At 30.4% G+C, this 14856-nt stretch overlaps 2 protein-coding genes across 2 annotated transcripts; one reads left to right on the forward strand and one right to left on the reverse strand.

Moving 5' to 3' along the window:
- Positions 1–406: 406 nt before the first annotated feature.
- LOC108457003 (uncharacterized) lies at positions 407–5250 on the forward strand. Its single transcript, XM_017755792.2, has 6 exons — positions 407–634; positions 811–1060; positions 1577–2019; positions 3586–3720; positions 3905–4180; positions 4262–5250. The coding sequence occupies exons 2-6, from the start codon at positions 840–842 to the stop codon at positions 4972–4974; spliced, it is 1788 nt and encodes a 595-aa protein (XP_017611281.1). The 5' UTR covers positions 407–634; positions 811–839; the 3' UTR covers positions 4975–5250.
- A 3304-nt stretch (positions 5251–8554) lies between these two features.
- Positions 8555–9745, reverse strand: LOC108454135 (uncharacterized). Its single transcript, XM_017752473.2, has one exon. It carries the CDS (start codon positions 9469–9471, stop codon positions 8716–8718), a length of 756 nt encoding a protein of 251 aa, XP_017607962.1. The 5' UTR covers positions 9472–9745; the 3' UTR covers positions 8555–8715.
- Positions 9746–14856: the final 5111 nt, after the last annotated feature.

Here is a 14856-nt window from a genome sequence, read left to right on the forward strand (position 1 = left end):
AAAAATTAAAGGTAATAATTTGAAAAATATTAAACAATAAAATATTTTAAATGTTACAAATTATTTTACATTTTTTTCCATTAAAATGGTAAATATACATTTTATTATTTAAGCTTGACTTCAAAATTCAAATTAATACCTAAAGTTTATTTTTTAATTAAGTATTTGAATTTGATTTTAAGATTTAATTTTATATAAAGTTTATTCAAGTCCAATTAAATATTTAAACTTAGCTTCTTTATTCAAATCGATACTTAAACTTCAATAAATATCTTATTTAAACCGATTTGAACTATAAAATCATGTTCGAATACCATGTGAAATAATCCAATTAAAAAATAAAATAAATACTTTATTTATTTTTAACCAGAATCCTTAATTTAAAAAGAACTCATCTTCAAAATATGACCTTCAGGCATAGAATTATGGTAGTTCATTTTTAAAGGGTAGAAAAGTAATTTCATCTTCCTTATCTCTTCTAGGTTCTTCTTCTCCGTAACAGATAGGAGACTTAGCACTGGCTGTTGTTGTAGTTGTGGGTTTTACATTTTGCCCTTATTAACTATTGTAACGAAATCCAATTTTTCTTTTAAGACATATATCATCTCTCAGAAGACTCAAAGTCATTGATCTGGTATTTTTCTACTACATTTGTCAGCTTGTTAGATCTAAGTACTGAAAGCTCTCTCCTTTGTTGTCTTCAAACAGTTCTTTACCATTTCTACTGTTTAAAGATTTACTTTTGACTTGTGGGTTAGAGTTCAAAAGATCAAAATTTTAATCTTTGGGGGTGTTATTTTTTTTCTTCAGGTTAAAAGTGGGATTATTTTTGGGTTCTAATGATGTCAATTCCTTCACCTTCTCATATGGGTACTCCCCCTCAGTCTGAGAACCCTCATATGGATACTACTCCTCCTCTTGATAACCCCCATGACATGGGTAGTTCACACATAGATATTCAACAAGATCTCAACTCTCATATGGATACTCCCCCTCATACTGAAAACCCTAATGATATGGGCAGTCCACATATAGATATTCATCAAGATCTGTTTCCAGAGTAAGTTTTTTTTTTTGTATGCTCAATTTCTTTCTTATCTGCTGTTGGATGAGTTTAATTCTTGTTTTTATATAGAAAATTAGGTTTGTTTCTTAAATATTTCATGTTCAAAATAGTTTGAATTTACTGAATTGAAGGTTAGCTTACCATAAAATTGAAGAATTTTCTTTGTTTCGAGAAAGCATGGAAATCCTTATAGTTTAGTATGGTTTTCTAGATCTCAATGATGCATGGTCTTTTTTGGGGGGCATTTTGTGATCTAACCCTATTTTAAAAATGTAAAAACCACCTGTAATTGGAAAATATTTACAGTAAGTAGCTACTGGGGAATCTTATATCTTTGAACCCTGCGATAAACCGTCATTCTCATTCCAAAATCGCCTTGTTGTTCTGGTGTATTCATCAGTTAGTGAGCATAGCAGCGTAATGGCACATTAGTAGCTTCAACGTATCTCCATATTAAGTTTAAAGGTGTACGATTACGTTTTCTTGAATGCTGTTTTATCCCAATTGCAGTTACTATGGTGGAACAGCTTCTGCTCCGGCTCCGGCTTCTGCCCTGGATTCTGCTCCGTCTGAGCCAAAACTTGAATTTGAGGGAAATGATAACCATAATGGAAATAATGATAGTGCTCCTGTAATTAAAGATAATAATTCCCCTCCACCAGTTCCACCTGGTAGTAGTGGGGAAGGATTACCTTATGCTCCTATACATTGGCCAAATGCTGGTGATATTTGGACCTGGAAAGTGGGGAGGAGAGTCAACAGTGCTGGCTTCTATGGTGATAGATTTCTCCATCTTCCCGAAAGTCTTCGAAAGGCAAATAGTCCAAAAGTCTTTGCGAGCAAGCCAGCACTTGAACGTTTTATCCGGTTGAATTTCCCAGATGCAGATGTTAATGCGTTCTTTGCTTCATTTGTTTGGAAGATCCCTGCCGTTGTGGAATCTCCTTCTAAAGGTTTGCTAAAAAACATATAGATTTTACGTGTGGTCCCCTTTATCATCTTGTGGGGAAATTTGATATCTAACTTTTTTTCACAGGATGAAAGTTGCAATGCATATTGATTATATAAGATTTAGTGTCAAATTAGATATTCTCTTTAGGTTAGCTTAGCCCAGGTTGACGTGGTTTAACCATTAAGATTTGTTCAAGGTGAATTGGTGTGGAGTCAAATCTTTAAATTTCATGTTGATAGGTTAAGAGTTTTGAAACGCATTAGTAATGGAAGAAACAAAGAGCAATTATGGGGGATGCTTTTGTGGACCGAACCTATGTTAGGAAAGGCCATTAATTTCGATTCTCTAATGAAGGCTTAGGTTCTTTTTATTATGATTCTATTTCAGTTGATTTTGTTCTAGGCTCATTGATTGCGATTTTTTTCAACAAATTTCCTTCCTTTCTAGAGTAGGTTTTCTATTTATCTAACAAGTCTGGTCTGGATTTACCGAATAATAAAACCTAAGCAAAATTTCTTTAAAACCCTAAATGATCTAGGTCTCCCTCTAATGAGTCCTAAGGTTTAGTGTCTTTTTTGATGAATTTGAACTGTCAAACCACAATAGATCATTACAAAAATCGAGATAAGGGCTCGTGTTTTTAATATATTTCCTCTTTACCCTGTCTAGGTACCTTATAAAAGCTAGCATCGGTCTAGGCTTTCTGCTTAAAATTCTATGAAAATTCTTTGGAGTTTCTTTACTTTTTCAATAAGCTTCTTTAGATTGTCATGTTTGTATCATATAGCAAAGTTTATATAAAAAAAGTTAACACATAAACAGGAGTTTTCTTTCGAAGAAAACGGCCCCATGACTCGACCTCACCTGATCGTAATGGCCTTTTGCGCTGCGCCTTAGCGCCTAGGCGTTTGCCTTGACATCACTGTTAAATATATGCATGTTGGAAACATTTATGTCCGACACTCTTGCCAAATTTTGCTCATCCTCTTCAAATATGTTTGTCAAAGGTCGTTGATTGCAGGTCTTGAAGACCTATAAACTAAGAATTAATCTGTTTCTTATTGCTACTGCTGATGACTTTATAGGCTTCTTTTTTCTCGTATTATGTCTGCTTTGATGAACTGTATGTTATGATGAACATTCATGGTAATGACCGTCTCCTTGGAAGTTGCAAATGAGGAGGTACTGCCATAATGGCATAATAGCTCTAGAACAGTCCTACCTGAATTAAGATCAGTGTTTAGCTATGTGTCGGTTAGGTTGTGAATGTATGTGCCTGTGGACATCCTTTGAGAAGGAACCAGTAGACATTCCAAGTGTCGAGTTTGAGATGAAGTGTCATTATCCAAATTGATCCATTTCCATTCATTTCTGTTTCATCTAGGGATAGGGAATTGTTGACGTAGTAGTCCTTGTTATACTCATGCAAAATTCTTTGTTCTTCTTTTCTGGCCTATTTATCACTCCTCCTGGAAGTTCGAAGTTGCAGGATGTTCATTTTCTCTTCATTGCTTAGCTAAAATGCTTTTACCTTTTATGTGATGAATGCTACCTCTCATCCTTTCAGTGGCAGCAGCGCCTGCAGCACCAGCAGAAGGAACAGAAGATGATAAGCAAGAAAGTGACACAAAAGGTCTCCGTAGAACCCAAAGGAAGAGGGCTCCCCCTCCTCCCCCATTCAGTACTCCGAGTTCCATCGAAGGTAAAAAAATCCGGTGTTTGTGTATGTTGCTTTGTTCTTTGGTTACTTATGGTTTCTTCTGTGCCTATTAATCAAATCTCTCTTCCTGGAAGCTCAAGGTGACGCAGTGTTCATTTTCTCTTAATTGCTTAGCTGAAATACCTTTTTTCTTTAATGTGATGAATGCCAACTCTCACCCTTTCAGCACCAGCAGCGCCAGAAGAAGGAACGGAAGATGTTAAACAAGAAAGTAACTCAAAAACTCCCCGTAGAACCCAAAGGAAGAGGGCTCCCCCGGCTCCCCCAGTGAGTACTCCGAATTCCAGTGATGGTAAAAAAATGCAGAAGAATAGTAAAGGATCAGCCAAAACTAAGCGACCAACTCGCCAGCGCGGTAAAGAGTCTGCCCCACCCCCAGCTGAAACTGAAGATACGAATAGCGGTCTTGATTTGTCTTTCTTAGACAATGAAACGGGAAGAGGTTAGAATTAGGAGTACTTACAATTTTCCTGAAAACAGTTTCTTGTTTCTTCCTTTAATTCACCTTTTGAAATGGTTGCAGCGGAATTCGACAACTACCTCAGTTCTTTGGATGAAATCCTTGCTCAGCCTTTCTCCGAAGAACCATTTTCCCATCCAGCAGAGATGCAAAACTCGTTTGCAGGAGACAGCGAAATGGCTGAAGCTCGAAGGAAACTATCTTCCCTTCTCGATATGGATTTCCCTTCATTGATTTGCTTCAAAGACCTTGAAGAACTTGCGAGTCTAGCATCCAAACTCCGAAAAGACCCCACTCTTACCGCCGAGCAACTCGTGAAGCTGAAGTTAATAGAAGAGATCCCATCATTTTGCGAGGTGTTCCTCGAAAACAGGGAAGTAATGGAACAGGCAGATAAGTTCTTTAGAGGCCTTGACGACAACAGGGCCAAGGTCTCTTCCCTGAAACAAGAATACAGCGAGTTAAAACAACAGGTAACAAACCTAGAGTCTGAGGTAGATTCGAACACAATGACTGTGCAAGATATCGACAACCAGATAGCACAGCTCAAAGCACATCGAGCCGAGCTCACGAAACTGATAGACAAAAAGAAAAGAGACAAGGATGAATTGACATATAACCAAAAGTTGGTGGCAAACTCGATACCGAAAGTGGTGCATGAGGTTCAGCTGGCTAATGCTAAAAAACCAGAATGGGAGCTAAAGAAGGAAAATGCATTAAAGCGTGAAGGTGAAATACTAGCTAAATTTGCTCCTTTAAAAGGGTTTTCCCTTTGAAAGAAATTATGTGTTATCATATCATTGTCTGTTGGTAATATCTTGAACACCATAGGTATGGGACTAGTTTTAAATTTATTTAGTGATAATAAAAAAAAAACAGTGGTAGCTTTGCTGAGACTGCAATTTGGTAGTGTATTGCTTTTGAGGATTGTTGTAACTTAGTAACTTTGGCTAGTGCACCCTTTGTACTTTTGAACCGTCAAAACTCGTAATTACTGTTTCTAGTTTTAACTTTTTGTAATAATGTTAATGACAAATTATTTGGTCCAATAATTTTTAATATTTTAATCTCAACGGCTGCTATAAAAAACTCAAAATTGATTTAATAAAATGATTTTTCAAAAAGTATTGTACAAAGAGTAATTAATTTTTAAGAAATATTTATGAAAAAATCTGTAAATTTTATCAAAGTTATAAAAATAAGGTTTAAATATTCATTTAATTTCTAAATTTGTCATTTTTCCAACAATATAGACACCATTATGACATTATATATTTTTTTACAAAAAATTAAATATTTTTAAAAGTTATATATAACAATTTTTAAAATCATAAAAAATATAAATAAAAAATATTAAAAGTTTTTAAAGTTACAAAAATAAATTAAATGGGGTTTAATTTTTAAATTTTAGTTCACGGTTTGACCCATATAAGCCTCGGCACCATGGAAGAAATTTCTTCAGCAGCGAACTGTTTCTCTTCACCTTGTAAGCAAGGACCTTGAAAGGCTAACGCTTCATATCGCTTTGGAGAATTGACGATGTTATTATAAATTTAAAATATTAAATTTCAAATATGATAATAATAGAAGGATCAAAATTGAAATTTGTAAGAAGCCTGAAGACCTTTTTATACATTTTGGTCAAGCCATTATATACAATAGTCCTAGTAGTATACGCTAGAATTTATGAAAACTTTCTTTCATTCTCTTCAAAGATATTATTCTACTTTAAAAGATAAAAGCTTTCAAGTTGAATAGTAATACCTCTAATTTGTTCTATTATTGTTCAAATTTTGTCTTTATAAAATTATTTTCTGAGCTTATGTTGAATTTTATATCAATATAGATAAGAATAAAAATATTATGATTGTATATTCATATCATTTTCAAAGTCAATATCATATTTAAAACAATACATATATATCAGTTTTTTTTTTTATTCAAAAGACTTTTTATTATCTCCAAATTATGATTTTCGTTTTAAATTAGTTCTCAACTTTAAAATATTTTAATTACTCTCTAAACTATTAATATTATATTAATCAGGTTCTTTAATTATTAAAATCGTTAATTTGATCTTAGATAATACATAAAATCTTATGTAACATAATTTAAAATAATAATTTTAAGAAAATGTTGCCACATAACTCAAAAAAAAAATTGTAAAACCGAAAAAGAAATAGTGTACAATTATTTCTCTAAAACTTCAAAAACCTTATCCATTTTATCACATAAGATCCAACAAATCATTTAACACTTAAGTTATACTTAATGATATAACATCGATGATTTAAAGATCTAATCTTATTTAACAGTTAAATTAACAATTTTATAACAGAAAAACCTTACTAATATATCACCATAGTTCAAACTTTGAAGATGTTTAGTGCAATTAACTCTATTAAAAAAAAATCTTAAAAGAATTTCTTAACCTGGTAAATAAAAAACCAGATAGAAGTGTAAAAATGAGTTAAAAAAGAATCATGATATCTTTGACAAATTATATCGGTACAAGGAATTTAGCATAACGGAGGCAGGAATGGAGCCTAGCCTGGATTCACCCAATAGTATTATTGATGCTTCTAAATATACAGTATTTGTGATTATAAAGGAATCTTACCTTTGGCCACAAAAGCAGCAACCCTACCAATAAAAAATCATAGCAAATAAAAGTGTTTCAATCTCAAGGAAAAGCATTTGCAATTTAAAAGCTATAGTATGGGTCTTACGCGCAACCATATTGGATCTTTGCAAATTATATCCCCATTCATATATTTTGATATATTTCAGGTTAAACTAAGACCAGAAATGGAGTAACGGTTAAAGTTTTTATCTGACATCTAGATAACATAAGTTCAAACCTCATAATCTCCTAGAAATAAGTGAGCTTTGCCCCCTCAAAAATGGTAAGTATGCTTTTTAGTCCCTTAGAAGTTTATAAGATTATAAGGTAATATAATAGTAAAATTACACTTTGATTCGCAAAATTTTATGATTCATCTTTGACTCCCTACAATTTTTTTTTAGCTTGACCCATCTTCCCCCAAGGTAAGTCTATTACCCTGGTCATGGTCTTCCCCTACCCACCTCCAGGGCTTAGGGACCTAAAAGTTGGGTGACTCAAGAGTAACCCGACAAGCATGACCACTACCCCACAAAGATATTCCTGAATGGTCACTACAAAGATAAAAGTTTACGTCTCTTTGGGAAGATGGAATGCTTGATAAATATCGCACCAAGTGAAGGAGAATGCAGGCTCAGCAACAACTGACAATCAAAGATGTGAAACATTGATGTTGAAATTGAGTTTTTGCCATGGTGTGAATCAAAATGAACCAACATAGTGACAAGCAAAAAGGAGTTGAAGGTTGTCCGAAGTCCTTTCGGATCAATACATTCATAACCAAAAAAAAAAAAAAAAAAGGGAAAAGCAACACGGATGTATGTTTGACATCATGAATCTACAATGGAGCTTCTTTAAGCTTTACTTTAGAGAAAGAAAGATGATCACCAAAAAGATTCATCATAATATGAAAAAAGAATGAATGAAATGTATGAATAAAAAGACCCCCAAAAAGATAAATGTAGTTTTATCATTACTTGCCAAAAAACACACAAGGCAAAATACGAAACCCTCAAGTCCAAGTTTTGATGGCTTTAAACCAAACCGACCAAGTGGACCAAAAGCATTGATTCTTAACCACAAAGTAAGAATGGAACCAATTCTCAACATCAACACCCCCAAAATCACTTATTGCTTTTACCATTTTTCTGGTTGAGTTTTAACCAACGATTCAGAAAAATGCAAGCACTTCATATACAACAAATCCCTATGACGAAGACGGGGAAGTAATCATTTAGCTAATCGCTACCTTATAATGCAAACATGTCATATCCTAACTCAGAATGTGAATTCATCTTTGCTCTAAACTAAATTATTTAGTTCTTGGCCACTGCATATGAAAACAGGAAACATACCAAAGAAAACCGATCAATGATGCCACTCCGCTACCACATGGTTCGCACCTAAGGGAGGCCTTTCCTAGCTTCCCCATTTGCCTAATTTCAACCAGTTCATATAGATTCTCACCTCTATGGAAGTAAATAAAAAACAACATAGGATCAAAACACATCCACAATCATGCTTATAATCATTTTTCACATAGACAATAACTTATGCAAAGCATATACTTTCCCATGAAACAAAAAGCATCATAAGCAACCTTGATATAAACAAAACATTGATAATAAAAAAAAATATATTTTACTGCAAATTGTAAAGGTAGCTAAATTCTCCAATGGAAAACATCAAAATCATGCCAAAGGAATCATCTAAATAACCCCAAACGTCCATCATTCAGAGAAGAACAATTCTTGATTTGATTAAGTAATAAAAGGTAGTAACCATACAAAAAAAGAAAAAGAAAAAGGGCTAAGCTCCACCAGTGACCTTCAAGAACTAAAATGAAAATAACATGCAATTAAGGAAACAGAGCTAAAGGTTCCATATTTATTACTTACTGTACAAGAACAAGCCTATTATTGTTATTATTGTTGTTATTACCATTTCCCATGCCTCCTCTCAATTCGTCACCACCACCACCGTCCTCCAAATTCTCCACTTCACCTCCCTTGGGCACCGTCACAATTAGCTCCCCATCCTCGTAAACAGCACTCGCCAGCTCCGGCCGTGTCGTCTCCGGCAGCCTGAACCGCCACATATCAAGCTCCAAATCATCCAGCAAACCAAAATCCACCAAACTGCTCGACCTAATCACAATCTTAGTAACCCCAGGATGGATTTCAACTGTATGAGCCCTCACGACATCGCCGATCATCCCATCCGTCTCCGCCACGAACTTGAAACAGTCAGGGCTTTCCTCCACCGCCACGTCTGCATCCGACCTAAAAGGCAGCTCGAGGACGCGGCTGAAGATGTGGGGTAACCTCCGGAGCTTCTTGTTGGACCCGCCGGTCAACAAGGTCTCAGCTTGAGACCTTGTGGTCCTTGGGTTCATCTCGTATTGGATGGTGATGTTTCTTTTCTTCGGCAACGGATGGATCCTCATGGTGCTCTTTGAGGGTATTAAATATTTGGGTTTCTTCTGGTTTTTTTTACAAAGATTTGAAGAACTGAAATCAAAGGAGAAGAAGGCGAGGAACAAGATTATTAATAGCAACAACAACAAAGATGCTTTCTTGAAGAAAAGTGAAGAGATTTGGAAAGGAATCAAAACCCTGATCAAGTTTTTGAGTGGAAAAGGTAGAATCATAAAAAGCAATGGTGTCAATTCTTCAAATTTTTATTTTTTTTCTCTTGCTTTTTTGGGAAGATCTTGATAAAAACCCATAAAAAGGCTTACATAAAAACTAAAATGGAAGAAAATGATTCTAAAAAAAAAATTGTTCTTGGAGATTGAGTGCTGAAAGGGGCAATTAGATTTTGTGATTTGGTTTTTTTTCCCCAAGAATATGAAACAAAATTGTATGAAAAACACAGAAATCTGGCTTTTTTATTTAAGTGCAGGAAAACTAAGAGCCAATGGCTAAATTATAGCCGGAAATAGCATATAAAGAGAGTAGGTTTTGGTTAATGGTCCCTTAAGTTTAAGATAATTACCTATCAAGCCCACCACCTTTTATTTATTTTCTTTTTACAGGAAAAAGGTAAAGAACTACTATTTAGTGATTTATTTTTTGATAATTACTATTTAGTGATTATTGTATACAAAGTACATAGTTAAAATCTAACTATATTTAACAGATGGGTAAATATATTATATTATTTATTATTCCTATTAGAAGACCCAAAATCTACACAGAAAAATGAAATGCAAAAAAAAAAAGTAAAAATAAAAATTAAGTAGATAACTATTTTTAGATTGTAAAATTTAATGCTCTTTAATTCCCATTTCATCTATATTTATACAATTATTTTAGATTTTCACAAAGGTATTATTATCTATTAACTAAGTAATAACTCAAATGTGGATTTACTAAAATCTTATTATTTCTATTGGGAAAAGTTATTAAATTATTAATTATATTTTAGACATCTAATTTCAAAAGGTTATAAAATAGTCATTAAATTGTTAGGTTTTTTAATATATATAAAATGTCTAGTTAGTGAGCTCCAATTGACGATTTAATGATCAGTACAATGGATCAATACCTATCGACGAGTAGAAAAATATATTTTGGATCCAAGTTTATCTGACAGCCAGTGTCGAAGATCGAAGAAAAGAACTTTTTGGATTTTAATTCACAGATTCGTGACATTCAAAGTTGTTTCATAAAAAAAATAAATTATAGAAAACAATGAAAATATGAACTTTCGATTAATGTATGCGGTGTGAACAAAGAAGATCATATAACAATGATTCAACAACGATGACTTAAATAAATTTTTTGAATAATTTAGTAACAATTTTGTAATTTTTAAAAGTTAAATTACCAAAATGTAAATTTACTAATAATTTAATGAAGTTAATATAATTTACGCTATTTTCATAAAGCAATAAATATTAATTTGAAAATATTTTTGTCTTTTTATATGTTCATATAAAATTTAGAAAGAAAAACATATACAAAATGGTTCAGCTCTCTCAACTTTATCACTAGCTATATTTAACTTTTTATCAGTTTTTCTCTAAACTATTATATCAATTTTTCTAAATTTGTTAAATAATTATTTTTTACCCATATAGTATTAACCTTTGGGATTTTCTCTATTAATTATTTTATTTTGTTATTTATATTATAAAAATAATTTTTTTAAAAATATTTATAGAGTGAGTATAATAAGATTAATTATAATTGTAATTTGTTCTATAAATAAATTTAATACCATAATCAAGTGACACGTCTAATTAATGAAAGAATATAAAACACCAAAAAAAAATTATATTAGATTTTGTTATACTCACTTAGATAAGTGAAAGAAACACTTGATACTAAATTTACATTTATGAAAATTTAAATAATAATTGAGTTATAGGTAAAATAGTAAACATTTATTATTTCTTTTTGAAAATAAGACGATAGATTAATAAATCAAACTCGAGTCACAACATTTAAAAGAGAACAAAATTAACTTAAGCTAACATGCTTACACCATACTTCCAATTTTATTATCCTCCCTAATTCGAGCATTATTAATAGAAATATCAAGTAGTGTGATTTGCATGACCTTAGTTAAGGAGTGAGAAGTTTTATTGGTACTCGTATACACTTTTAATTGTTTCATCTAAACATTCATGTAAAAATAATAAAAAAAAATATTATTATATTAATATTTAATTTTTTATTAAATTTTTTAATTGAGTTGATGTTAAATTAATTTATATATTACATCCGCTTGAAAAAGAAAATCACCTTTTTATTTCCCATAAATAATATTGAAGATAAGTTTGAAAATCAAACATTCTGTACTTGATATAAGGTTTGCATACAAGGACGGGGGACGAAGTTGCCATGTTACTTCCTAGAAGAAGGATGAGATATGGCTTCATTATAAACCAGACATAAATTAATAAAATAATAAAACAAACCCTTTATCTATATTTGTTTTAACATATTTTTGGCATTCTGGGTTTGTAGGTTTGTGTATTTACGTTTGTTTTATATACCTTTTTCTTATAATATATGTAAAATAATATACTTTGTGTTTGAAGAAAATTATATGAGAAAATATTTTATACATTATCAGTGAAATTTATAAACTCAACATATAGAGTAAAAAGATTGACAAGTGTTCTATAAATATATAATAAAATATAAAAAAAGAAATATGTGTTAATTTTTAAAATTGCTTGTAAAATTAAAAAAATACACTACCAATATACAAAATAATAACCTTTATTATATTATTGATTTTATTGTTTATAAGATTTATCACATTTATTAATAAAAGGTTAAGGAAATTTATTTGACAAGAAGATTTTGATACTTAGAAATAAGAATTTTGATTATATTAAAATTCTTTTCTTAATTTTTTATTAAATTCTCTTATCTTTAAAATATTTTTTTCCGATGACTACAAAATGAAAGGAAAATATATGTTACTTTAGTTTCAAATACCAAATTTTAATTATTTATATAATAATTTTATATTTCATATATAAAATTTTATAAATAATATATTTATATAATTCATGTAATATATGTGGTACACTACTAGTGAAGTTTTTAGATTCTACAAAGAAAATTAGGGAATTGGGAGTTAATAAATGTTCTATAGAAATATAATAAAATATTAAAAAAAGACACATAACAATTTTTAAAGTTGTTTGTGAAATAAAGAAAGACAATGTCGATGTTTCTGATGCTAACTTACATTTTATAACTAAATTAATTATATATTAATTATAATTTATTTTCGTCAATTTTTGAATATTAAGGAAAAAAATTAAAGCGCATGGGCATTACCACAGAATATGCCAATCTTTTGTATTGGACAAATATTTTAATAATGATTTATTTTTATTATAATATTTGAATTATCAAAGTAATTGGTAATTATGCTTTTAGTACTTTACTTTAATTACATAAAATTTAAATTAAATCATTTAATAAATTATAAAATTATATATAACTCTTGTAATATTATAAACTGGTAATATATAAATGTTCCAAGGTATTATGTATATTTTTTAATATATTCAAGTCTAAATTATGAACTTTAAATTTTGTTCAAGTACACCAATAATTGTAATTTGCTAACCAAAGCATATTTCGATTCTTCCATGCTATTTTTATTTTTAACGTGTAATAATTTTATTTTATATAATTAGTAATTATATATCTTTTAATTACTACCCTTATAATATAGCATATTTAATTTTCATAATATATAAATTACATTATATATAAAATAAGAAAATAACAAAATATAAACTTGAAACGTGCTAGGTTGGGCTTAATCTTGAAATATTAAAGTTCGAGTCTGATTCATATTTTAAATGTATTTATTAAGTCAATTTTGTGCCTAACATTTTATCTAAACTATTCTAAATTTTGGGTGGGCTTTTAATTTTAAGTATGTATCTCAGTTCTTAAACAAGTATAGTTTAAAGTTAAGTTAGGACCTATTTACCATTTAATAGAAAATAAATTCAATTGTTATTTTATTTTATTTTATTTCATTTAAGTTTATATTATCCTTTATCAAACAATCTAATTATATTCAATAATTGCTTTTTAACTAATTTACCAAACAAATTTTATAACTTAAATTCAACACTTAATTTCTTTGGTACTTATTTATTCAGCACTTAATTTTTCAGTTTATCAAATACAACATTAGTTTGGAATTAGTCAATTTAGGTTTTAAATTTTTTGGATCATTTTAAGTTTTAATCATTTTGGGTTTTGATCATTTAGGTTGTTTTAAGTTTAGTGCCTTCAAATTTGCCAATTAAGTTTTTCGAGTTGGGTGATTTCTAGTTTTGTCATTCAAATTTGATAGTTGAGTTTTGGTCTTTTCGACTTACTTGTTTAGGTGATTATGTTTTGAGTCAATTTAGTTTGAAGTCAACATAAAAAAATAATTCAAGGTCATTTTGAATTCGAGCAATTTTAATTTTATGTTATTCTAAGTTTAGATTTATTTTTAAAATTTTGGATAAACAAATATAAATTATTAAGTTTTATGGTTAAATTAAAATGAACTAGATTTAAATTTGAGTTAATGGGATTAAGTTTTCGAATTCATAGCAAACAAATATTTTCTCCCTGATGATTTTTAATGCTCATAAAACTAAAATAATTTATTAATAAAAACTATTTTTATTTCTTTTAAGATGGAGATAGAAGGAAAAAGACCCATTTTTTTTTTTTTGCATAATGTAAATATATATACGAGAAACTTATTATTTAAAATAAGTTCTTTTGGAGTAGTTGAATATTTATGGGGTGTTAAGTTCCTTTGTGGATTAGAATAATTACTGAAAAATATGTTATTCAATTATTTTCTGATGATAAAATGATATTACAATGATTTCGACATATACGGGTATCAAAGTCTATTTGAATACTTTTCAAGATTCTTTTAAAAATTTTATATTTCGTTGTTATGGACGGATTTGACTTGATGTTGTAGGACCTAACACTTATGTGTGTCAAGATCAAGCCTTTTTGTTACACACTGAACTTGATGCCCATGTATTTTAAGTCGTCTAAACTTTCCTGTAACGCCTCCTTTACCCGAGACCGTCGCCGGAGTCGAGCACGAGGCATTATTAAACTTATTTGAGCACTTAAACAAATTCAAACAATTTATATCATACTTTCCAGACAAGCTGTTCAACTGCATTACAGACGCAAAAAAAATCATATCTCGAGTTAAAAAACTCGAAATCCAAATCCGTAAATTTTATAGAATTTTTTATAGAATTTTTGGTTGGGCCAATTAGTACAGTTTATTAGTTGAAGTCTCCCCTGTTTCAGGGTTTGGCTGTTCTAACCCCTGTGCACTACAAACCAAATTTCTCCATGTACAGAATTCAAATAACCAAGCCGTTTGTTTCTTTTAAAAATAGACTCAATAAGAAATCCATAAATATATAGTATGACTCCTAATTAATTTTTTACAATTTTTAATGATTTTTACAAATCAGAACAGGGGAGTTCAAAATCATTCTGACCTTGTCTCACAAAAA

This window comes from Gossypium arboreum, chromosome 9 (genome assembly GCF_025698485.1).
Source record: "Gossypium arboreum isolate Shixiya-1 chromosome 9, ASM2569848v2, whole genome shotgun sequence".
NCBI classification, from domain to species: domain Eukaryota; kingdom Viridiplantae; phylum Streptophyta; class Magnoliopsida; order Malvales; family Malvaceae; genus Gossypium; species Gossypium arboreum.

What these genes read in the sequence shown, in the direction of transcription:
- LOC108457003 (XM_017755792.2), top strand. Translation starts at nt 840, where the DNA reads ATGATGTCAATTCCTTCACCTTCTCATATGGGTACTCCCCCTCAGTCT. An exon ending in TACTCCGAGTTCCATCGAAG is followed by an intron (nt 3,721 to 3,904) that starts GTAAAAAAATCC and finishes TCACCCTTTCAG; the next exon opens with CACCAGCAGCGCCAGAAGAA. An exon ending in AGACAATGAAACGGGAAGAG is followed by an intron (nt 4,181 to 4,261) that starts GTTAGAATTAGG and finishes AAATGGTTGCAG; the next exon opens with CGGAATTCGACAACTACCTC.
- LOC108454135 (XM_017752473.2), bottom strand. Translation starts at nt 9,471, where the DNA reads ATGATTCTACCTTTTCCACTCAAAAACTTGATCAGGGTTTTGATTCCT.